Here is a 26,572-nt window from a genome sequence, read left to right on the forward strand (position 1 = left end):
CATACTTAAATAGATAAATACATACTTATATACATAGAAAACATCCATGACTCAGGAACAAATATCAGTGCTCATCACACAAATAAATGCCCTTACCGGGATTCGAACCCAGGACCGCGGCTTAGCAGGCAGGGTCACTACCGACTGAGCCAGACCGGTCGTCAGTAATTAATAATTAAGTAAGTAATTGTAATTAATTTAACCATTGTTTGTAAATGAGACGATCAAAATTCGGCTCACGGAGTCTCCGCGCTAAAGAATAGCGGGTTTGACGAGAATCACTGCATTCCCACCGGTAGTGTCCCGAGCTTAATGGGGTAGCAGAAAGATTGAATAGTATGTACGTAAATAAACAAATACTGATAGAATATATATTTATATAGGACCAAAAAGTATCAAGATTTATTTATTTATTTACAACAACGATACCACTACCATTACAGTTACCTAATACGATAGTGTAGCAACCTTAACCTAATTATGTTTTACAATTAACCTAATTAGCATTAACACAATATAAACAAAGTAGCTTAAGAACCACAAAGCAAGACGACAATTTAAAAAATAAATAAATATTTAAAAAAAGCGAGAGAAATAGAAAACAATCCAAAAAAATAAGTGTCGAATAGACAATAAGGCTAAATTTCTTAACCTGTCACACAGGGGGTCACTTTAACCCATTAACGGGCAAGACTCAAAAAAAATCGTGAGTTCAAACCTCATTGCCATCCTTAGTCCTAAAAATTCTGAACAAGAAAAAAATACAAAAAGGTGGTCTTTTTTGAGACTAGTGCCCTATAAAGGGTTAAATGCCAGTGTAAAACGATTTTAAGCGTGTAAAAGAAGCGCGTATATATAGAAAACACCCATGACTGTGCTTATCACACAAATAAATGCCCTTACCGGGATTCGAACCCATTACCGCGGATTAGCAGGCAGGGTCACTACCGACTGAGCCAAACCGATCGTTAAAATAAGTTTAACTAACCCGTATCCCTTGTTGCAGCTTTCACAATGGGTCCTCCCATCCCCGTGTGGCCGCCATGTCGCCCGGGAGCCGCCATCTTGTCGCCGGCTGACAGATCCGTGTTGCTGAAGGTGTCTGTCTGTCTGTTCGTGCTTCACACGCTGCTGCAGGGTGCCAGGGCGGGGCCGGTTATATTTAATGTGGACTATTTACAAGGTACGTTTTAAGAAGATCGAGTATATAGAGAACTATTTTTTACCTGTGTGGTGACGGGATAAGAATTTCACCACCCCCTTTCTTCCCGTGGGTGTCGTAGAAGGCGACTATGGGATATGGGTTAAATTGTGGCGTAGGCGAGAGGCTGGCAACCTGTCACTGCAATGTCACAGTTTCGTTTCCTTTCAACCCCTTATTTGCCAAGAGTGGCACTGAAGCTTTAGTAGTTTCATGTGTTCTGCCTACCCCTTTATGGGATACAGGCGTGATTGTATGTATGTTGTATGTATGTATCTTTTGCCCGCGGCTTCGCTCGCGTTAAATTCGATAATTGCGGAATGTTCCATACCAATTTTGACCCCCCATTTTAGGGAAAATGGAAGGTCAGAAAGAGACAAAAAGTAGCCTATGTCACCCTTCATCCCTTCAACTATCTCCACTGAAAATATTACGTCAATTCGTCGTTCCCTTTTGCCGTTAAGGCACTGGCCCCACCGAGAGCTAGTAAACTATGAGCTATCGGCTATAAAAACGAACAAAAGATAATCACTCCCGTGTAAATAAAAGAGACACGGCGATGTTTATAGTTACTCGCCCAGCGGTGAGCTATCAATATCGCCTGTCTCTTTGTTTGCACGGGAGTGCTTATCTTTTGTTCGTTTTTATAGCCGATAGCTCATAGCTTACTAGCTCGCGATGGGACCAGTGCCTTAAGACGGACAAACAGACACACACACTTTGCCATGTGTGGTCAGTCACAGTACATAGACTGCCATCTCTCGACAGAGGATTAAAACTTTTGAACCTCAGTTTTCACAATATGGCCCATATTACTAACGTCATATGTGTTAAAATTGTTATTAGCGCCATCTAGCCGAGAATCAACAAAAGGTGTAACCCCATTCAGTTGACCGTACATTTTTCTTGGTAGTTCCGAGGTGAGTTTTTTTCTCAGACTTTATCTGTCTATACCATAGAGATTTACTTATTTAAGTAAGGGAAGAGTTGTAACTCCATACATCAGTAAATGCGAGTTATTTGTATAGGCATAGTTATAGTGACATCTAGCGACAATTACGCGTCAATCACTCGTCAACTAGCGTAAATTATCAGTACTGCTACTTGTCAATAGATGTCATGACGAACGAAGAGTCTAATGCTCACCCATTTTAGCTAATATTACAATAGTATTAATAAGTATTCTGTTTTAAATTCCTTCTGCTTGTAATATAAGTTGTAAACTGTTCTAATATTATTTTTTGGCAGACGAGACACTGTTGACACCTAGTATCGAGTAGTGGTACTGATAATTCATGCTATTTGACGCGTGATTGTCGTTAGATGTCACTATAACTATGCCTATACAAAGAACTCGCATTTACTGATGTATAGAGTTGCATTACAACTCTTAAAATCAAAATCAAAATAATTTATTCAGCAAATAGGCCACAGGGGCACTTTTACACGTCACATGTACATATTTAGAAAATATTTAAAATTGAATTGAAATTACAATTGATACTATTATGTACTAATTCTAAGTTTTAACTAAAGTTAACTCTATACAATTAATTAGAGATGTAGAAGGTCTCTAAATGTCGAATTACAACCAAGAACTATACACTAAATATAAAAAGTACAAATACAAAAAAAAAAAGTCTAAAATTACTTTAGAGGTGCAAATGACTCTAAATGTCACAACTAAAGATAAAATGTATACTTATCTAATTATCCTTAGAAATGTATACGGTCTCCAAGAGTCAAAATCATATATTTAAAATATTCACTAAAACAAAGGAAACAAACGAGAACCGAACACAGTGTCCTAATTTAATAAAATCTTCCCTTACTTATTCCTCCATGGTCCATACGGAGTAATGTACCGTCTTTGACGTAATAAATACCTGCAGGTATCCTTTGTCACCTGACCTAGAGTTGGTGAAAGTCTGAGACAAAGCCTTATCGTTGACAGCCATCTAAGCCTTAGATCTACAATCATCTTCATACATTTCAAAACTCGGTTTTTAAACTTGAATCCGAAACTTCTAGTGAAAACATTACGTTCCTACGTTTTAGGAATAATAGGGAACTAGACTGTATACTTTTAATAAAATATTTCATACCATATGTAACATAATTGCCGAAGATAAATCCTACGGCTTATACATTACCTTCTATAGTACCTTTAATTTTCATGGTGTTTATTTTAAAAAAAGGAAGTGGTATTCGTAACCGCTATTCGATACCGGTTATGCTCTTAAATGGATCACCAGCATTAATGTTACATCCTGTATATAACAAAATAACAATAGATTTTTTCTTAAATTAAGTACAATAATTAGCTGCATGAGAATGAGCTGCATGTATTAATATAGATACCTACACATAGTATAAGTATTTATTGTTAAAGTTAATCACGTGTTAAATTTAGCCAGAGTCTATTGAAGATTAACGAAATTGTAAAAGTCTAGTTTGAGCAACAAAATATGTTAGTTTTTATAAGTGGAAACTGTTTGGCTTATGTTTAGTCTATATTTGTTTATACATTTGTATTACTTTTCGCTGTTTGTTTCCCAACAATAATAAAAAAAATTAAAAAAATAAAATTAATCCAATTTCTATTTAATAAGTCAGGTAGAAATATATAAAGTACCCAATTGAGTTGACCGTGGCGTCACTCGATTCTATTTTTATTAATTCCATATTATCAAGACGTTGAAATTCGTTTTGAAAGTTCTTAAAAAGAAGCTGATTTGACAATATGAGGCAAGTAGCCTATTGGGTCATTCCGATCACACAAACAACCGATGACATTTTGTAACAATCATAATTTTCGATAAACTAGGTATATGTCAGTAATATACCTACATTAGAAAGTCATCTTCATCTCAAAATCCCAGATATCCACGCCTATTGCCACTAATGGTAAAATAAGATAATACAAAAACGAAAGTAAATGACACATTGTGTCCATCTATGAAGATTAAAAGCTCATTTTGCTGTGACTAAGTGGAGATAGGATATGAGTGGTCAGTTATCGCCAGTTTTATCCACAGTGCCTATAAGGGCCAATCGAACCAACGAAAATTGAGGGTTAACTCGAGGGTTAACGTTTGTAACGTAAAGTTAACGGAATTCAATAAAAACAGGGTGTATAACTTGGAAAAAAGAGAGAAAGGCCCAAGAGACTGGTTTGTCCAACGCGCGTGGTATGCGTCATTGTGAATAGCATCACAGACAGCTCAGCTGATCCGAGGTCATTGACCTCGCGGCATGGCTATGTCAGGGTCGACACATGATCAGTGGGGTTCAGGTTATGACAGCAATGCAGTAGCTGCTGTGTTTCATACAATTATATTATATTATAAATAAATATTATAAATATTATAGGACATTCTTACACAGAATGACTGAGCCCTACGGCACAGATCAAATAATACTAGTACAGATACCTAATCCCATACTAAAAATGGGCGCCGTCCTAAGTATTCTAGACCTGTAGGCTAAATTTAATCCACACTCAAAGAGCTAGATGGCGCCAGTAGCCACGCGTGGCCAACAAAACTCTTATCAGTATCCTACGTCGAAATAGTCATCAAACTGCAACATCTTGCGACATCTGTTTTAGCTTTCACGCACTAAACCTATAACGTCACATGGACGTTTAAAGTCGAACATTACTAGATGGCGTTGCCGTGCGGCTTGTATGTGTGCTCGCCGCGTACGTATAATATACTCGCTCTGTCCGCAACACATGCAAGCGGAATTGAATGAACGAGATCCGCGGCGCCCCACCCCGCGCCCCACGCCCCGCGCCCCGCGACCACGGCGCCGGCGACCTTGAGTTGAGAGGCCCCAGCCCCCGACCAAAGGATGCATTGATTTGTTAAAATTTAAAGCACTCTAAAGCAGGCGCGTAGTTAATTAGAAATATGGAAATGAATATTATTATGTAAGAAATACATAAGTATAATAGCTAAGAATGTACATGTAGTAAACATAATGAACAAAATGTAAAGTACGTATTTGATAAAACATTTTCGAGAGTAATATTTTTATTCATAAAATTGTGCAAACACTGCAAACTTAATTTAAACTCCGAAACTATTTATTTTCTGAAACATGGTATGAAATGTTGTCATTACGTCCTTTTAAGTTAAAATATGCTTCCCGGTACCACAACATAGTGTAATTTAATAACCACAAAATTAAAATTTTGAAAAAACCCCCGACCGCGACATAGTAGACCGATTTTCATGAAACATGGCTAAGAACACTCCCGACTAACTCAGCTTTCAGACAAAAAAAACTAAATCTAAATCGGTTCATCCGTTCGGGAACTACGATGCCACAGACAGACACACACACAGACAGACAAACAGACAGACAGACAGACAGACAGACAGACAGACAGACAGACAGACAGACACGTCAAACTTATAACACCCCTTCGTTTTTGCGTCGGGGGTTAAAAATACAGATATAAAATTAATACTTCGCAAATAAATTACGACTATAAACACATAAAATTATTTTCCCCTCACTAGCTCGGAAACACGTGTTTTGTCCTTTAATACCAGCGGGTAAAAACGCATTTTATCCACTAGTGGATAAAGTAATTTGACCTTGAATAGAGGCAAATTTTCTGCTTTTTTTAAATTGATAAAAGTGGGTTAATCTAGTGATTAAGATGTTTTACCACCTGTGGAATTACTGAAAGCAGTGATGAACGCGTTTTTTGCGTTGTACTTTCCTCGCTATAGTGTGGGGAAAAGTTTTGTGTTACACACGAGTGCAAATGTATTTTACTTCTCGTGTGTTGAAAAACTCGCAAGCTCAGGAATCTATCCACGAACCACTCGCTTCGCTCGTGGTTCAACTATAGAATCCTTTCGCTTGCTCGTTTTTCAATTCCACACTCGACGTTAAAATACAACTTTGCACTCTTGTATAACAAATAACTATAAAACACCAAGACCAGACAATTTAAGCCTGGCGTCCACTAGGCGCGCCGATCGAGCCTTGGTAACCCTTAGGCCGTTTTTACATAAAAAAATCGTATTGTTTCTTACTACAAAAGGTCCTTTCTCATTGATAGATGTCGAAAAGTAAAAATAAAACCTTTGTTGAAAAATTTAGGTTTTTAGAAAAAAAAAACGTTTAAACTCTTTTTAAGTGCCAGTCTGAAAAAATATATTCAAAAATATAATAGTTATTTGTTATACAAGGGGGCAAAGTTGTATTTTAACGCCGAGTGTGGAATTGAAAAACGAGCAAGTGAAAGGATTCTATAGTTGAACCACGAGCGAAGCGAGTGGTTCGAGAATAGAATCCTGAACTTGCGAGTTTTTTAACACACGAGACGTAAAATACATTTGCACCCGAGTGTAACACAAAACTTTTCCCCTCACTATAGCGAGGAAACTACAACACAAAAAATCCGTTTATCACTGCTTCCAGTAGCTCCACAGGTGGTAAATCATCTTTATTACTAGATTCACCTACTTTTATCAATTTTAAAGCAGTTAATTTGACTTTATTCAAGGTCAAATTACTTTACCCACTAGTGCTGATGTGGTTAATAAATAATTATATTTGTGCAATAATAATGTTTTAAAATGCTGTTGCGCTTCGCGCGACGCAAGTGCGGCGTCGCGTCGAGGTCTAGGCCCACTCCGCCGCAAATCGGCGACCGAGCGCGCATTCGTGTGCGTTCGGAAATCCTAGCCAGTCGGCAATCGTCGCGTCTCATACTTCCATATCGATAAGGTTTGATTTCGCATGCATCGCATCGGTCGTGCATGTAGCAAATGTCGGAAGGATTTCAAAGGCAAAAATCAAAGATGGCGGCTTCAATGTATGGGATATCGGTCCTACATCCGATATCGGATCGGATAATGTGAAAACGCACTAACGGTTAATGCTGAGGCCGTTTTCACATTATCCGATCCGATATCGGGTGTCAGATCGACATCCTACATCCGATAAACGCTTCCGATAGTGTCGGATGTACAGTCAACCAATTGGAACCCTAGGCCACTCTACAACCATGTCAAAATGACAAGCAGTAAGAGGTTTCTTACAATCTGATTTATAACGTTACTATGACATAGTTCTACAGTGGCCTAGGGTTCCAATTGGTTGACTGTAGGTCTGATAAAAAGCATTGTTCCAAATCAATGAAGTATGATTTTGTATCAAAAAGTATTTAAAAAATGTTTTATATTTAATAATTATAAGCACTATATTCCAAATATTATATTGTAAAATTAAAATAACGGCATAAAAAATACTCAAGAGTGTCAGGCAAAATAAATAATTTTACATTCAATTGTATCTACTAAAAGATGATAAAACTAGTATCCACAATTCGGACCGATGCATTACAAACTTTTTTTTTTCAATGGTAATTGTTCAACTAATTTGAATTTCGATCATTGGCAGCTGTTTAATAGAAATAGACGACATTTCTGTCACGCACACTACTACAAACGTATACCTACATTATTAACGTACACAAACAAATATTATCGGCTGACAGCTGAATATTCTACGAACACGCGAGCGGGAGCGAGGCTGCGCGATTTTGGTGACGCAATCATAGACTAAAAAGTTAACCGCGCAGATGTGCCATTTTCATTGTTCCTACTAATGTGTTTCACCTCTAATAGATTTGCGAAATATATTTATTTCAATTTGGAAAATTATTAGGTAACTACTTACTACTTTATGAATTATGTTACTATAATATAAAAAAAAAGTTAATTTGTTTATTGATTGTTAACAGTTATTGAGTAAAATTGTATTTTTAGCACGCTCACTTTTTGCTGTTTTCTTTGGCCTGGTCATGAAAAAAGAGAACAATGGATACCTACGCTTTGTCCAAAAAAACTGACCGCACTATATATATATTATTATATATAAGTATATATTTGTATTTTAAAGAAGAAGATAAATCTTCAAGAAAAGAGCGTACATCCATCTTAAAGGCCGGCAACGCACCTCCAACACCCCTGGTGTTTCGGGTGTCCATGGGCGGCAGTGATCGCTTACTTTGTATTTTTTAAGTTGTAAATAAATAAATAAATAATTTTGACAGGCGGAATATAATAATGTGTCACATCTGATGGTGGACTTACTACTCTACGCGTAAATTACCGCTTCGCGCACTCCGCGCATTTGTCAGCTTGTGCAGAGTTTCCGTCTGGCGACGTCGCCTATAGTACGAAGTACATATATCTCAATGAACGGAACGCACACAATCGCACCGTTTCGTTGGCAGTATACTGTAGATAGTGACAGCTCCATCTAGTGACAATATGCAATAAAATTTAGGTAGCTCGATACTGTCGCGCGCAGGTTGTTCACGTTGTTGCGTCATAGTCAGTAGCAATATATTACGTGATATTATTTCTTTGAAAATTTCTAAAATAATGCATTAAATTTGTGTTGTCATCGATGTTTGTATTTAATTTATAATGTACTTAATTTATGACGCTTCAAATACCTTTAAATCTATTTGATAAAAAAATAATAATCGTCAATCGTGACACTTAGCGCCATCTATGATTTCTATTTGGAAATAATTTTGCACTGTTCCGGATGAGACCCCATGCCTACGGTAAGCTCAAGAAGGCTTGTGTTGTGGGTACTCAGACAACGATATATATAATATATATAAATACTTATATACATAGAAAACATCCATGACTCATACAATATATTGTTTTATACAATACTAGCTTTTGCCCGCGGCTTCGCTCGCGTTAGAAAGAGACAAAAAGTAGCCTATGTCACTCTCCATCCCTTCAACTATCTCCACTTAAAAAATCACGTCAATTCACCGCTCCGTTTTGCTGTGAAAGACGGACAAACAAACAGACACACACACACACTTTCCCATTTATAATATGTACTAGCTTTTGCCCGCAACTTCGCTCGCGTTAGAAAGAGACAAAAAGCAGCCTATGTCACTCTCCATCACTTGAACTATCTCCACTTAAAAAATCGCGACAATTCACCGCTCCGTTTTGCCGTGAAAGACGGACAAACAAACAGACACACACACTTTCCCATTTGTATGGATAAAGTACAAAATAAATGGCGGACTTAATGACTCAAGGCCCCCTTTTTCCGCGGGTGAAGGGTTAGAATTCTCACCACCCCTTTCTTCCCGTGGGTCTCGTAGAAATCGACTGTGGGATATGGATTCAATTGTGTTTTTTGAGCTTCTGGCAACCAAATCACAATTTTGTTGAATTTCCTCATTGCTAAAAGTCGCTCTTAGCTCAGCAGTTTCATCTGCTCTGCCTACCCCTTTTGGAAATAACAACGTGCGTTTATGTATGTATGGTTTGTAAGAAGATGACATGCACAAACTTTGTCTAAGTAATTGTTATACTCGCAAACTTATAAAAAATACAATAGACTGTATGTATGTAGATTTTTTCTGGAACAGTTAATTATAATTAAAATTCAACATTTTGTTATCACTTAATGAACAATTCAGAATCTGGCAGAATTTAGCCGACAGTGGGCAAAAATGTTGGCTACGTTCCACTTTAAGAACACGATATTGTACGGTCGGCATATTAAGGTAAGGTGATGACCAGCGCGCATACGGGGTGTACCTGTAATACGAGCAAAAAATAAAACTGTAGCTTTTCAAACTGACCAATATTAGTTCAGAGACTTTTATAAGTTGTATTTAAATTTTGAAAGTACTATAATGTTTACGTGACAAGCAACGTTAACTAAACAGTATGCAAATGTGTGCCGAAAAAACAAAGATCAAAAGCAGCAAAAATATGTAATACATTTAAACTAAATATATTGTTAATGGCATTTATTTAAAGTAAATGTATTGTTATATTGTTAATGTCATTTTTAAAGCTGTATCTATTTTTATTGTCATGGCATGACTACTATAGGGTGCATTGGGGTAATTTCGAAGTACAGAAATGATCGGATAATTTCGAAAGGGGAATCTTGATATGATGGAAATAATGGTGATTTTAAGTGACTTTCGAAATTACACGACTTTCTAAATTACCCCAATGCACCCCACAGATGTCACATATACCATAGATCAAACAAACGCGTATTTAGCGTGTCAAATGAACTCAGTAAAATCCACTGAGTTATCCGTCTTTAATCGCAGCTTGCAGCTTTCGGGCGTCAATTTTTGTGAGTTGAAGTCAAAAAAACATTAAAAATGCCTCGTTACGTGATATTTAATTGCAACAACACAAAAATTATGAACACTCAAGGGCCTGAGACATATTTAAAATCACAGGCAAGTAACAACTTCAGTACAAAATCTGACACGCTCGGCCGCCATACAAATAGATGAACTTGTTTCTTCTATCTAAATCTAATTCTGTTACCTATACCATTTTCCATGTAATGATAAAGCAAAATAAAGATCTGAGTCTGCATCGAAATATACATACATACATACATACAATCACGCCTGTATCCCATAAAGGGGTAGGCAGAGCACACGAAACTACTAAAGCTTCAGGGCCACTCTTGGCACATAAGGGGTTAAAAGAAAACGAAACTGTGGCATTGCAGTGACAGGTTGCCAGCCTCTCGCCTACACCACAATTTAACCCATATCCCATATCGAAATATAGATAATATATATAGTTGTCTGAGTACTTACATCACAACAAGCCATCTTAAGCTTACCGTGGGACTCAGTTAATCTGTGTAAAAATGTCCTATGATAAAATACTTACAATACAATACAAATTCACTTTATTGCTCAACCTCGGCAATGTACATAGGAACACACTACAATAAATTTTATTACAGAGGTAAACAACAGGCGGCCTTATCGTTAAAGATGCCCTTCCAGGCAACCTTTGGGTAGTGGAAAAATGATATTCATAACTTTAATTAACTTTTTTTGCTATCCGTACAATTGTAACCCAGGTGTGACCGAATACCGGTAACATCTAAGATTACGGGTACGTTATCTTATACGTTATATATTTTTATTTAAGGTAATTAAGACTTTGTGAACTGCTATGACCTCTATAGCTTGGAGTTTGGGTTATTTATAATACTTATGTATTTTTTAAATTATAACTGTATTGCTGAATGTGCGATTAGAAAAAAAAATGTTACGGAAGTAAAAAAAAAACTTTATTACACAGTAAAAATATACAGTTACAAAAGAAGGATGTAATGATACATGGCATTCTCTACCAGTCAACCTTTAGGCCAAACAGAGAAGACCAAAAAAGGTGCGGGATATGTAAAGAACACTAAAGACTTTATTTTGAATTGAAGAATATCGCGTCACTATTATAACAGTCAAGCAAAAAATCTATAAAATAAAGTTTAGTAAATATTAAAAATATATAATTATATTTCGGATATAATCGGTTGAGTCGAGTGACTTAAAAATATTTATTTACTTCTCAAATCGACTTTAGTTTTTTTGTGTAAAAAGGCGTTAACTGACTTAAAAAAAGGAGGGGGTTCTCAATTCGACTGGTTTTTTATGCACGATGTTTGTATTTACTTATAGTTTATTTATACTTATTATATGATACTACGGACCACGTATTAGACAGGGTTCCTTCCTAATACATGATACAACACTCACTAGACTAGTTTTTTAAACCAGAACCATGTGAAAAACGTTAATTACCTATTTATTACCAAATTTCGCGAAATTCTCACCATTAACCCAATTCTATCGCAGCAGCTAACGGGTTAAACATTACGTCTGGTTAACGCCCGAAACGGGTTTGGGAGATACGGCGGAGAGCAAACATACATACGTCATGTACCGTTGACAGGTGCTTTTCGGGTTTGGACAGTAGCAGCACAGATTAACAATAAGTTACTAACGCATAGCAGTAATACAGCGTGAGATTACGATTAGGTACTGCTTAATACCAAACGATGCAAATATCAAATGTGATACCTACTTATGGAAGAACTTTTGACCGACAGTAATTGTGTGTTCCGGGAAAAGAACGTAATCCTATGTCCTCTTGATATATACAGCAAATAAAACCTTGACAGAAAACGAAAGCGTGACGTGACAGGGTCGCCAACCTCTCGCCTACGCCACAATTGAACCCATATCCAATAGTCGACTTCTACAACACCCACGGGAAGAGAGGTGGTGGTGAAATTCTTGGTTAATGTATCAACTATATATTCACCTCAAATATTGTCTGTTATAAAAATTACAGCCTGTATATTTTTAAAAATCTACATATTAGTGACTTTTTGACATTTCCTGCTGCAATACAGTTTCAATTTCGCGCTGCAGTCTGAATCTAAACGGTGCCTTAAGCGGAACGTGTTTAGGCGACACAACCTAAGTAAACATACATACGTCACACGATACCGTTCACAGTCAAGGTGAGCTGATGACACAGTTTTTGGCGACGGTGTCTCCATGCAATGGAGGTTGATTACAACAAAAAATGGACATGTGCAACTGTGCACGTCTTTTAAATGTTTATTAGATTATTTGGGTCCACCTTGGCTCTACCTCATGAGTTTTCGATGTTTTAAAGTACTTGATAACGCAAAGATCTGAGAAAATGTGTGCCAGTCATTCCAATAAGGCCTAGTTACTCTTTGGATTGAAAGGTCAGATGGCAGTCGCTTTGGTAAAAACGAATGCCTACGCCAAATCTTGGGATTAGTTGTCACAGCAGATCCCAGGTTCCCATGAGCCGTAGCGAATACCGGGATTTTGTAAGTACGTACTAGTCAAATTTTGCATAGTGACTTCTTTATAATGAAACACTTTTATTATGGAACCAATGCTAAAATCGCCAAAAAAAATGGATGCTCCAATGAAATGAGTAGCATCACGTCAGTCGAATGTATAATACAGCCAAATTAATTTTAAGCGATTTAGCAATTATTTTTTCCCATAATAAAAGTTTTTCATTACGACATATATCACCTTAAACCAAAAGTCACTATGGGCATTTTCAGAATTTGGTTCCTTCTAATTAGCGTATGTTGTTAACAAAAATTAACTCGCTGTCAGTTTTGTGACAACAATTAAGCATAAAATCTGTCTAAAAATTTACTTTTTAAAAGTTAGACTTTTATTGACCGGGATATATACCGTGATTACCTTTTTGATTTTTGTCGAGCTCCCGATATTTCGACGCAGTTGCATGCATCATGATCACGGAAAACTGAATAAGGCGGGTGGATGTTAAAGTTGCATAGACAGCGCGCGATCTACCCTCCTTCCTTCCTTAAAAAAAAACCTCCTTCCTTTTTTTCCTTTTTTAAAAGTTACTAAAGTTTATGTCATTATACAAAAACAATATTTTTATTGAAATTTCATGCTTACTTATCGTCACAAAACTGACAGTGAGTTAATATTAGTTAACAACTTACGCTAATTGGGGGGTCCCAAATTCTGAAAATGCCCCTATGCAAAGTTTGCCAGTACTTACAAAACCACCCTGTATTGCACCCTGTATTACAGTCACCGTTTGGAGCGTTGTTTACTATCTCCATACAATGCTTGTTCTTTTCTGTGTAAGTCCGTTTTCACATTATCCGATCCGATATCGGATATCGGAAGGATTGCAATAGAATAAATCCAAGATGGCGCCAATCCAAGAGCTGCACGCTTACCCCTCCCCTCCCAGTGGTACCTACCTTGAGCCTGATACCCTGCGCCTAGCCGTGAGCCTCAGGCTCGGAGTAAAGGTCTGCACCCCTCATAGGTGCCCCTGCGGCACAACCGTCGACGAGCTTGGACACCATGGCCTTTCTTGTCAACTGAGTGCCGGTCGCCTCTCCAGACACTCTGCCCTGAATGACATTATACGCCGGTCTCTTGCTACCGTCAACGCGCCGGCCATCCTTGAACCAAACGGCGTTTCGAGGGACGATGGCAAGAGACCGGACGGTATGACCCTAGTTCCTTGGAAGATGGGACGGGTGCTAGTCTGGGACGCCACATGCGTCGATACACTGGCACCTTCCCATCTTCCAAGGGAATGCTGCCAGCATCTTTGGCACCATGCCGCGGGGGCCATATTTAGACGTATTTTAGTTTATTTTTAGTTTAGTTTAGTTTTTAATTTAATTGTATGAGATATTGGGCCGACATCCGATATCGGATCGGATAATGTGAAAACGCACTAAGAGTTGTTTAGTTCAAATTCTATATAGACACTGACCAGAAATATACGTATGACTATTATCAAGAGGGCGCTGTTATTCTGATATATGCGGTGACAATTCAGTATAGTATCACGAAAACAGTTCTAAATAATGAAATTCCGCGACATGGCGCGTGGTCATATGTGAGTGTGCACAGAAAAACGTCCCACTTTGTCGATTTTTTTTAAAAATACTACGTCGGTGGCAAACAAGCATACGGTCCGCCTGATGGAAAGCGGTCACCGTAACCTATGAACGCATGCAACGCAAACAGTGTCACATGCGCGTTGCCACCCCATTAGAAACTTGTACATTCCCTTTTGCTGTGTTAAGTACACAGCAAAAAGGAGTGTACAAGTTCCAAGGAGGGTTCGGGTTGCCGACGACTCTAAAGGACAATATACGGAACAAGTTAGTTCCGTAAGTCCTCCCGTCATCAGGACCGCACCCTCGTTGAGCTCTGGCAGCCTTACTCACCGGCAGGAACACAACACTAACGGCTCAGCCACGACATTGGTCTAAGCGCGACAGCGGTGAGCGGCGGCCATACATTAGAGCGAGACACAGCGATGGGACTTTTCATTCGCACGTATGGCTGCCGCTCACCGCTGTCGCGCTTAGACCAATGTCGTGGCTGGGCCGTATGAGTAGGGTCAAGTGCAATTTGGCTGCGGTCTTCTGTAAGCTAAGCGGTTCGATTGCTATAAAGCTGCTTTGTCAGTTTATTCATGTAAAGATAAAAGCAAATCTCGCCTTAACTGGTAACCGACAAAGTGGGACCTTTTACTAAACACACTCACATATATTTCTGGCCTTAAATGTATGCACCATGTACCAACAACACATTCTTGGCACAAAGTTATTTAATAACACACGAAATATACCATGACAGAGTTAAATTAAGTAAATGCATTCACGAAGGCCGTACCTCAGCATTCCTTACTAACTACAGTTTAATATTTTAATTTAGGTACCTACATATTTTAATAAGCACAGGGTGGCTAGCCGAATGGCACAATCGCTCACGAAACGCTCACGAAACGAAGCGCTAGTAGATATCTATCTCTATCGCGCTTGCGTATTGGCGCGACAGAGCCAGCGGCGTATCGCTCTCGTTTGGCGTCGGAGAAATGCCATTCGGCTACGGGGCCTGGTAGCCTAGTGGTCAGCACGTGCGACTTTCGTTCCGGAAGTCGCGGGTTCGAAACCCGGCTCGCACCAATGAGTTTTTCGGAATTTATGTGCGAAATGTCATTTGATGAGTGGCACTGAAACTTGAGTGGTTTCAAGTGCTCTGCCTACCCCTTCATGGGATACAGGCGTGATTGTATGTATGTATGTCATTTGATATTGGCCAGTCGCTTTTCGGTGAAGGAAAACATCGTGAGGAAACCGGACTAATTCCAATAAGGTCTAGTTTACCCTTCGGGTTGGAAGGTTAGATGGCAGTCGCTTTCGTAAAAACTAGTGCCTACGCCAAATTTTGGGATTAGTTGTTAAAGCGGACCCCAGGCTCCCATGAGCCGTGGCAAAATGCCGGAATAACGCAACGAGGATGATGATGAGGTACCTACATATTTAAGCCGCTATGACCACTGCAGTACGGGAAGCATGGTCGCGCGATAAGTGATAAAATAGCAGGCCGTCGTTATCGCACTATTTCTAAGTGCGATAGGGACGGCCTGATATTTTATCGTCTATCGCGCCTGTCTATTAATTGCCTGCCTGAAGGCTACAGTTTTTCATTCTTATGGCACTGGTCCCACCGCGAGCTAGTAAGCTATGAGCTATCGGCTATAAAAACGAACAAAAGATCTTCACTCCCGGGCAAATAAAAGAGACACGGCGATATTGATAGCTCACCGCCTGGGCGAGTAAAGTCTATAAACATACACATACATACATACATATAATCACGCCTGTGTCCCATAAAGGGGTAGGCAGAGCACATGAATACTACTAAGTTTCAGTGCCACTCTTGGCAAAAAGGCGTTGAAACAAATCTAAATTGTGACATTGCAGTGACAGGTTGCCAGCTTCTCGCCTACGCCACAATTTAACCCATATCCCACAGTCGACTTCTACAACACCTACGGGAAGAAAGGGGGTTTTCTTAACCCGTCACCACAGGGGGAAACATTTATGAAATAAAACTATGGTAACGGATTAAATCGCGTATAATGAATTTACAATTAATTTGTAATTTTTCATCAGTCACCCGTTGACCACGAACGCTCTAAAGTGTTCGAAACATCGGGATGAATTGTAAATTCATTATACGCGATTGAATCAGTTTCCATAGTTTTATTTCATGAGTAACTATCGCGGTAACCGAAGACAATATTATTTAGGAAATATTTATTTATAGCGATGTGGATGTGGATTTAAAGTGTAGATCCGGAATTGCGAGCGGAGGCAGAAGTAGACATGTGTAACTTACTGCCCCCGAAATCCAAACTAAGATGTTTCATGACGGCGTATGAAAATTTCTTAAAAAGGAAGGAAAATAAAAAAGGTTCGACGGATTGACGTGATTTTAGAAGTGGAGATAGTTAAAGGGATGGGGAGTAACATAGGCTACTTTTTATCTCTTTCTAACCCCCACTTTCCTAAAATGGAAGTTTGTATGCCATTCAGCAATTATCGAGTTTAACGCGAGCGAAGCCGTGGGATAAAGCTAGTACAATAAAGAAGCAACACAAAGGTAAACAACTTTTTCACCACACCAACTGGTAAAGGCTTTCTTTGCTATCCAAAAACAGATAGCAAAATTGCATTTTATCCACAAGGGGGCAAAGTAATTTCATACAAATTTTAACTCGATGTCTTAATCTGGCTGCTAGATTTTACCTATTAATGATGATTTTGAATCATAAATATTGAATAAATAGTCAGTATTTTGTTCGTGTTGGTGTGGTGAAAAATTTTGTGTTTCACTCGGTGGCAAAGTTTGTTTAACCTTCGTGCCTTGATACCCTCGCAACGCTCAAGATTCCACTTTTTGAACTACTCGCTACGCTCGCGGTTCAATATTGGAATCTTTCGCTTGCTCAGGTATCAATATTGGCACGTGCGGTTAAACAACTACTTTGCCCCCTTGTAAAACAAATAACTATTGTTGTATTACTGTTTGTCAACTTTCGAATACAAATATAAACAGAACTATCTTGTTAAAAGTTTATATTACTACGATAATTATTTACAAATAATAAATACCTTTGGACCATTTATTTATTTACATTGCTGACTGTACTGTATCTACTTTTGACTTGTAAATATTGGATCGATTTTTGTCCGTCATTGGACTTAGTAGTTAAGTCACATTACTCTAGATGGCGTTAGCATCTGTTTATAAGTAACGACGATAGATGTCGCACCATGTATCGATTTAAAATCATTTTGAATTTTAAAATACAGTTAAGTTTAAGATTTTAGAAGAGACAGAGAAAGTTTAAGATTCACATGCACATTCAGATTTTTAAATCAAAAATATTAGGCATAAATATACTTTAGCAGACCCAGTTTGTCCATAGAACGTTTGACCTCCATAGAAAATTTGATTTTTGCAGCTTTTCTTTCTCAACAATGTACAATAAGTAAGTAAGTAAATATTCTTTATTGCACCATTTTAGCATTTTACATGTAAAAAAATACACAGAATGTTGATTGAGAGTATAACTAGGTAACAACAGGCGGTCTTATCGCTAAAAAGCGATCTCTTCCAGACAACCTACCTACATAAGTGTGTTTTAGTATAAGTATTTTTGGAAAGATCCTTCTAGCGTCGCGTCGGCGGAAAACAAGCCTATGGACCGTCAGACGGTAAACGGTGTCCGTTGCCTATGGACGTCTGCATTTTTCTTTGCAGTCGAAACGTATCGTGTGACGTCAAAATATAAAAAGTAACCTGATTTTTTCCTGATTTCAAATCATTGAGCGCGCACAATAAGATGTATCAATATCAATAGGTACCCAAAGCTCTTGTGCTATTTTTAACATTGTGCATTGATTGTATGGCTTGTGGTAAATCATTTAATATGTATAGGATACTACAACAGTATAATAAAGAGTACTGTCGTACAGTATGGTCACTCCCGCTCCCCGCTGAAAGTGCCATCCACCCCCTCTCGGTTACCTGACAGTTACCGCCTGTCAAAAACGCGAACAGTCGACCTGTCATATTTCACTCATACAAGCATAGTAAGCGTTCACCTACACGAGCTTAGACTGTGTGCTAGGAACGCGCCTCTTTCATATAAGTATTTGATCGCCAGTGTCCGAGGTGTGATAATACTCTATTCATATGACACTATTTTGTAATGTCTAAGGTTCTTCAGGTCATAAAATCACTCACGTCATCATTATTTGTTTTATTTTACACACAGTTAGGTATTTAGGTCGCATAACAACTCAATATTAAATGTTTACTTTGCAAAATGATGATTTGTCAATTAAAGATATTACGCATCAGTAACACAGGAGGTATTTAATAATAGTAAATTACGATACAAGCGTGAAAAAGAGGAAATTTGAAACGAGTAGCGATGAATTAAAACACCACCGCAGGAAGTAGAAATAAATAAATAAATAAATATTATAGGACATTCTTAACCAGATTGACTGAGGCCCACGGTAAGCTCAAGAAGGCTTGTGCTGTGGGTACATATATATAATATATAAATACTTATATACATAGAAAACATCCATGACTCAGAAATGTACATAAATTTCGAATTACTTAATATGTAGTTTTATTTATGTGTGCGTTTCCACTTTTTTTTAACCATTAGATACGCTTAAGCGTATAACAATGAAAAGTTTTCATTAGTACCGAAAACCAATTTATTTCCAAATAGAAACCAAAACTTTAAATCCAGTTCTGGTCAAATAACTAAATCCTTTATTATGTAAGACTTTTATCCCATTATTACCGAAACTTCGGACATACCCAAGAATACAGTGTTGTATGTATATTTTTCTAATACAGGGATGGCCATGTGTATAGATGGGATCATAACCCTGCTAAATAAATCTGAATTTTTTGATAATTTATATGTTTAATAATTGAGTACAGCATATGTTAATTAAGTTTAATATAATTACCAAATGCAGGAGAAAGAAAGAGCGTTAGAAAGAGACAAAAACCGGCCAAGAGCGTGTCGGGCCACGCTCAGTGTAGGGTTCCGTAGTTTTCCGTATTTTTCTCAAAAACTACTGAACCTATCAAGTTCAAAACAATTTTCCTAGAAAGTCTTTATAAAGTTCTACTTTTGTGATTTTTTTTCATATTTTTTAAACATGTGTCATAAGTCCTCCAAGACTATGCAGGTACAAGGTCCCAAGATTTTTAACAAACTTCCCGAAGACATTACCTGTATAGAATCTTCGAACCAATTCACACGAGCGTTAAAAAAATGGCTTATCGCCCACGCCTTTTATGACATGAATGAATTCTACATATTTTAAATTATTTAATTAACTATCTAATTAACAGTCACAAAACATTGTATCCATTCTATTCTAATATTATATAATGCTCAATGGTCCTTAATGTAATTTAAAAATGTATTACCATATTTCGACATATCAAACTACGAATACTAATATAATAATTTTAATTTTAATATACCATATAATAACTATGTACCTAAATCAATTGTGACGTGTAATATGTAACAATATTATAAATAAATGAGTATGAGTATGAGTATGGTTCAAAAGTTAGAGGGGGGGGGGGACGCACTTCTTTTTCCTTTAGAAGCGATTATTTCCGAAAATATTAATATTATCAAAAAACGATGTTAGCAAACCCTTATTAATTTTTAAATACCTATCCAACAATATATCACACGTTAGGGTTGGAATGAAAAAAAATTTCAGCCCCCACTTTACATGTAGGGGGAGTACCCTAATAAAACATTTTTTTCCATTTTTTATTTTTGCACTTTGTCGGCGTGATTCATATACATATTGGTACCAAATTTCAGCTTTCTAGTGCTAACGGTTACTGAGATTATCCGCGGACGGACGGACGGACGGACGGACGGACGGACGGACGGACGGACGGACAGACAGACATGGCGAAACTATAAGGGTTCCTAGTTGACTACGGAACCCTAAAAAGTAGCCTATATCACTCTCCATCCCTTCAACTATCTCCACTTAAAAAATCACGTCAATTCGTCGCTCCGTTTTGCCGTGAAAGACAAACAAACAGACACACACACTTTCCCATTTATAATATTAGTATAGATTTGTCAATGCAGACCTCAGGCTCCCATGAGCCGCGGCGAATGCCAGGATATCGCAAGCAGGAGGATCCTTATTTTACTATTTGTTTCTCTTGTTGCAGGTCCAGTGCCACTAGCTAGGAATATACGTCACTTGCCATGTATATCAAGAAGAACAGGCGCAGAAGGCCTCTGCATGTTCGCAATAGACTGCCTCAAAGCCAACGGCACACATCTAGGAACATGTATAGACAGGTTCTACTTCGGATCCTGCTGCCAAGTACAGGACAAAACAGTAATACCTATTAACAACATAGAAGATAACTCCATAGATGGCGCTAACTTCGTCCATCCACAAACAGAAGATAAAACTACAATTAAAGTTGAAAAAGTTGAAGTAACTACTGCAAAAACGACAGTAGCAGATAAAATAGAAATGGAGACTAAGTCTGATGATCTAGATAATAAGATACCTGATGATAAAACTACTGATCAAGAGGTTACAACTAAAGCTGTTAAACCTGAAGAAGTCACAGAAATTCCTGTTAAACTATCTACATTCCAGACTGTTTCTGGAGATTTAGTCACTGAAAAATCAACGACGGAAGCGATTAAAACTACTGTTACAACAATAAAGCCAAGTAGAAAACCAGTTACTTATAAACCTAGACCGACGTACAGACCTACCAACTTCACCAAGCCTCAGTATATACAGCCAAATAGACCAAAACCAACTAAACCTTTATCAGTATACAACACTACTAGAAAACCTATTTATCGACCCCCACCTAAACTACCTTCAACCAAAAAGCCTCTACCCATCCCTCCTAGACTAAATATAACTATTTTACCACAATCTACTAGCTCCAGACCTATTTTCACTAGACCACTATCAACTATAACATTTATAAATGCAACACAAGAAACTACTTCAACGACGACAACAGAAACTCCAACAACTGAGAAAATTATTGAAACTGAAGCAACTACTCAACCTACAACAACATCAACAACAACAACAACAACAACTACAACAACAACAACAACAACAACAGAACCACCAACAACAACAACAGAACTCCCAACAACAGTAGCACCTACAACAGAAGTAACAACAGAACTGGTCACTGAAACAACAGAAAAGCAAGTAACTGAGACTGAAGAGCCAACAACAGAAAGATCTACAGACTACCCTCCTTTAGTAACCTGGTCGAGTACGGTGGACGCTGCCACCAAGGCGCCAGAAAACATCACTACTACTTCTGATGGTGAGTTGTTTTTTTAATCTCTGGGTCAATCAAAATGGTCCACTTTGTGCCTGGCAAAAAAGTGTAGAAATTAAGAGTAAAATGGAAAGGAGCCCCCCTTTCAACTTGGCAATTTTAGTTAAATATACAAGTGTTATTAACTAGATTTATCGAAAAAAAATTGTCCATTAAGAACAACTCAGTCAAAAGATATTTCAAAAAAATCTTTAAAATCGAGGTTCCGCTCTCGACTCTTTCCTCCTTCAAACCTTAATCAATCGGAACGAAATTTGAGAATCTGAATAGCAATGAAATAAGGCTGCCAGAGCTCAACGAGGGTGCGGTGTGCTGATGACGGGAGGACTTACGGAACTAACTTGTTCCGTCTATTGTCCTTTGAGTCGTCGGCAACCCGAACCCTCCTTGGAACTTGTACACTCCTTTTTGCTGTGTACTTAACACAGCAAAAGGGAGTGTACAAGTTTCTAATGGGGTGGCAACGCGCATGTGACACTGTTTGAGTTGCAGGCGTCCATAGGTTACGGTGACCGCTTTACATCAGGCGGACCGTATACTTGTTTGCGACCGACGTAGTATAAAATAATCTATGTCGGACCGTTTAGCTTTTTTGGTTAATTGTTACCAATCTTGAGTATCACACCTTTTTTTGCGCCACAATGAAAAAGGCCGTTTTTGGAAATTTTTGATTGGCTCTAGAGTCTTTAAAAAGCAGAATATCAAAAAAATCAAAACGGTCGGACCGACACTGATAAAAATAATAACAATCTGTGTTGAAAAAATCATTGCTCTATCTTCAAAAACCAGGGAGGAAATAGTCGAGAGCGTTTGTATGGAGAATTGACCCCTACCGTATCGTCTTAAAGTGCATGTCTAGCTAATGTGCTTTCAAATCAGTGATGTAGGAGGTAGGGCATAGGGAATGATATTCCGCTTTGTATGGTAGGGCACAGCACAGCGGATATCATCTGGCTTGAATCTAGAGCAAAGCCTAACTGGGGAAGTACCTCCGCCTTACAGAAGACCACAGCCAAATAGCACTAGACCCTACTCATAGTGTTGTGTTCCTGCCGGTGAGTAAGGCTGCCAGAGCTCAACGAGGGTGTGGTGTGCTGGTGACGGAAGGACCCACGGAACTAATTTGTTCCGTCTAATAAAATTGTCATTTGAGTCGTCGGCAACCCGAACTCTCCTTAGAATTTGTATACTCTTTTTTGCTGTGTACTTAACACAGCAAAAAGGAGTGTACAAGTTTCTTATGGGTTTCGCGCGCACGTGACACTTCTTGAGTTGCAGGTGTCCATAAGTGATGGTGACCGCTTTCCATCAGGCGGACCGTATGCTTGTTTGCCACCGAAGTAGTATAAAAAAAAGGTGTAGTGCGATTTTCTTTCGCGTTTTCACGCAAACTCACGAACTTGTCATGCTGTTTTAGTCAGTCTCAGTACTTTCAGTACAAGAAGTACTAACGCTGACAGAATTAGCACGACAAAATATGAATAAGCATGAAAAAAATCAATGTTATTATGTAAAAGAACGGGACGACACTATGATGTTGTCACTTTTTAATTTCTACTTCCATTTTTTTTTAATCATTTAGTATAATAAAAATTAAGAGTCAATACCTAGTTACTTCTACTTGTTTTTTTTTTTTTTTACGCTTGATTTTTTATGCCCTATTTTTTAAATGAAATAATTTACTTTAAAAGTTCACACTAGTTTGCAAAGAAGTCTATTTCTTGGCAGTAGAAACTTCGAAGGCCCATATGTACTGAAAAACGTCGTACGATGCACGTGCGAAGAGGAAATTCGGAACTCGTGTCGATTAATTTATCGCCACTATCGAACTACCTATCCTTCTTCTTTTCCACACTTGTAGCGTAATGTACTACTTTGCTTAATCATTGTTTATATTTATAACTAATTCGCAATAAGGTTTTGGGGGCGTTGAGGTCAAACAACTAATAATGGATTATAAATAATTGTTTTTGATCAAGATGGGAAGTGTCTTGGAACGGTTTTCTCGAGTTCATTATACACAAATACTTAAATTTGGCATGACTAAGAATTTTTTTACAGTTTTAATCATTACTAGATAATCTTATACATTTTCTGCAATATTAACCAAACTTTTGGCAATATTTCCAAACTGTAGGCAATATTTCCTGCTGCAGGAATGATGGCAATATTTTCACGTTGATTGATAGATTTTGTGTGTTTTAGTCCAGTATTCGTTGGTACTAAAAATAAACGGAGGAAATGTCTAATATAATTTCGAAATTAGAAATCTAAAATAATCTCATATTTTGTTGTTTTATACTTTTATGTCACACAGTTAGGTACTAATAATCGACAAAAGTCAAGTTTTTTGACTTAGTCTCTTAGTTACCAGATCTAATAAATCCATACTAATAGTATAAATGGGAAAGTGTGTGTATGTGTGTGTGTCTGTTTGTTTGTCCGTCTTTCACAGCAAAACGGAGCGACGAATTGACGTGATTTTTTAAATGGAGATAGTTGAAGGGATGGAGAGTGACATAGGCTACTTTTTGTCCCTTAAGCTTAAGAAGCAGAGGGGAAAAGCTAGTAAATAATAAAAATAAAATAAATAAATATTATAGGATTTCATACACAGGTTAATTGAGTCCCACAGTAAGCTCAAGAAGGCTTGTATTCCGGAGCAGGCAACGTTATACAAATACTTATAATTAGGTACACATAGAAAACATCCATGACTCAGGAACAAATACCTGTGCTCATCATACAAATAAATGCCCGTACCGAAATTCGAACCCAGGACCGCGGCTTATTAGGCGGGGTTACTACGCGATAGACCAGACTACTTCAAAGTCGAAACATCAATCATACTATAAATATGTTACCTCTAATTTTTATGATAAAATACAATAGTACTGTAATCAATCATCTTAGGAACTGTTATTTTCTATTTGTTCCTTATCTATTGATGATAAATTAAGTGACTCATTTGTAGCCCAAGAGTCAAACAATACAAATAATTATTTTTTTGAAGAGTGCATAAATCATCATCCTCCTTGCGTTATCAAGGTATTTCCCACTGGGATCCTCTTTGACAACTAATCCCAAGATTTGGCGTAGGCACTAGTTTTTACGAAAGCGACTGCCACCTGACCTTCCAAACCGAAGGGTAAACTAGACATTGGAATTAGTCCGGTTTCCTCACGATGTTTTCCTTCACCAAAAAGCGACTGGCATTCATCATTGGTGCGAACCGGGGTTGGAATCCGCGACTTCCGGAACGAAAGTCGCACGTATTTACCGCTAAGCTACCAGCGCTTTGAAGACTGCGTATCAACAGATTTAATCTTTACCGATGTTTATTTCCAATAAGTATAAATTTTTTTTCAGTACAAATGGTGTTTTTTTGCACTTTTTCAAAGTACTACATTTCTTGTCATGTCGAAGAAAACATCAAAGGGCCATATGTACTGAAAAACGTTGTATAAAGGTACGATATACATACGCAGGAAGAGGCAATCCGTAACTCATGTCGTTTTAATTTATCGCCACTAGTTTCGAATTTCCTCTTTCCTGTACTTGTATCGTAATGTACTAATCAATCATAATCATAAACAAAATATCTATTCGTAATAAACTTAAAAACTACACATTATGCATAAAGTATGACTAAAACTACAAATGTACAAGGGATTAAGTTTATCACAAAATGGTCCCATCTCAGCATAATACCGACCAAGAGGTGAGCGCTGATCTTCCGATGAGACCATTTGCGAGACACGAACGCAGCCGCGCGGTACGGCCCTACTGTAAGTTGAACGCTTCCAGAAGGCGCCATTTTGTCTATTGTCTGTTACTATTATAAAATAGGTAGGAAAATTCTACTTATGTGCGAAATGTCATTTGACATTTTCCAGTCGCTTTTCGATGAAGGAAAACATCGTGAGGAAACCGGACTAATTCCAATAAGGCCTAGGCCTTCGGGTTGGAAGGTCAGATGGCAGTCGCTTTCGTAAAACTAGTGCCTATGCCAAAATCTTGGGATTAGTTGTCAAAGAGGCCGCGGCTAATGCCGAGATAACGCAAGGAGGATGATGAGGATGATGTAGGAAAATTCTATACGGATGTATATCTAGATTCCTAAAGTTTTTTCTTCGATTTTTAGATCGCCTAATATTTTTTGGCATAATAATCATTTGGCCTAATTTAAATGTCCTAATATTGTTTCGCCTAACGCCGTTAAAACCCACTTTTTTAGAAGCGATTCGGATTTGTGTGAGGTCACGGTTCTAACCTAACCTAAACCTACCTTTCTAACAGCGAATCGGTTCTGGGTAATGTCATTTTTGGGGCAAAATTTAAATTATGCCAAATGATCGTTAGGCCAAAAGTACATTTTTTTACTGTGCAATGAAGTTTAAATAAATAAATAAACCGGACTAAATCCAATAATTCGGCTAGGCGTTCGGGTTGGAAGGTCAGATGGCAGTCGCTTTCGAGTGCCTATGCCAAAATCTTGGGATTAGTTGTCAAAGAGGCCGCGGCTAATGCCGGGATAACGCAAGGAGAATGATGAGGATGATGTAGGAAAATTCTATACAGCTCTTAGCCTATTTTATTAGTTAAAGGGGTAATGCCCAGTCAACGATCGTTTTGATCGTGGGCGCACAAATCAATGCTGATTTTTACATAAAAAAGTAGGACAAATTATATGGTAAACAAAAAAA

At 37.9% G+C, this 26,572-nt stretch overlaps 1 protein-coding gene across 1 annotated transcript in view; it reads left to right on the forward strand.

Moving 5' to 3' along the window:
* Positions 1-26,572, forward strand: part of LOC125238645 (serine proteinase stubble) — a 63,343-nt gene that overhangs the window by 17,944 nt on the left and 18,827 nt on the right. Inside the window, exons 2-3 of the mRNA XM_048146012.1 lie at positions 1,007-1,183; positions 20,706-21,851. Coding sequence (XP_048001969.1) covers positions 1,015-1,183; positions 20,706-21,851 — 1,315 coding nt within the window. The 5' untranslated portion in view covers positions 1,007-1,014. The remainder of the gene's footprint in view (positions 1-1,006; positions 1,184-20,705; positions 21,852-26,572) is intronic.

The sequence above is a fragment of the Leguminivora glycinivorella genome, chromosome 24 (assembly GCF_023078275.1).
Source record: "Leguminivora glycinivorella isolate SPB_JAAS2020 chromosome 24, LegGlyc_1.1, whole genome shotgun sequence".
Classification (NCBI taxonomy): Eukaryota; Metazoa; Arthropoda; class Insecta; order Lepidoptera; family Tortricidae; genus Leguminivora; species Leguminivora glycinivorella.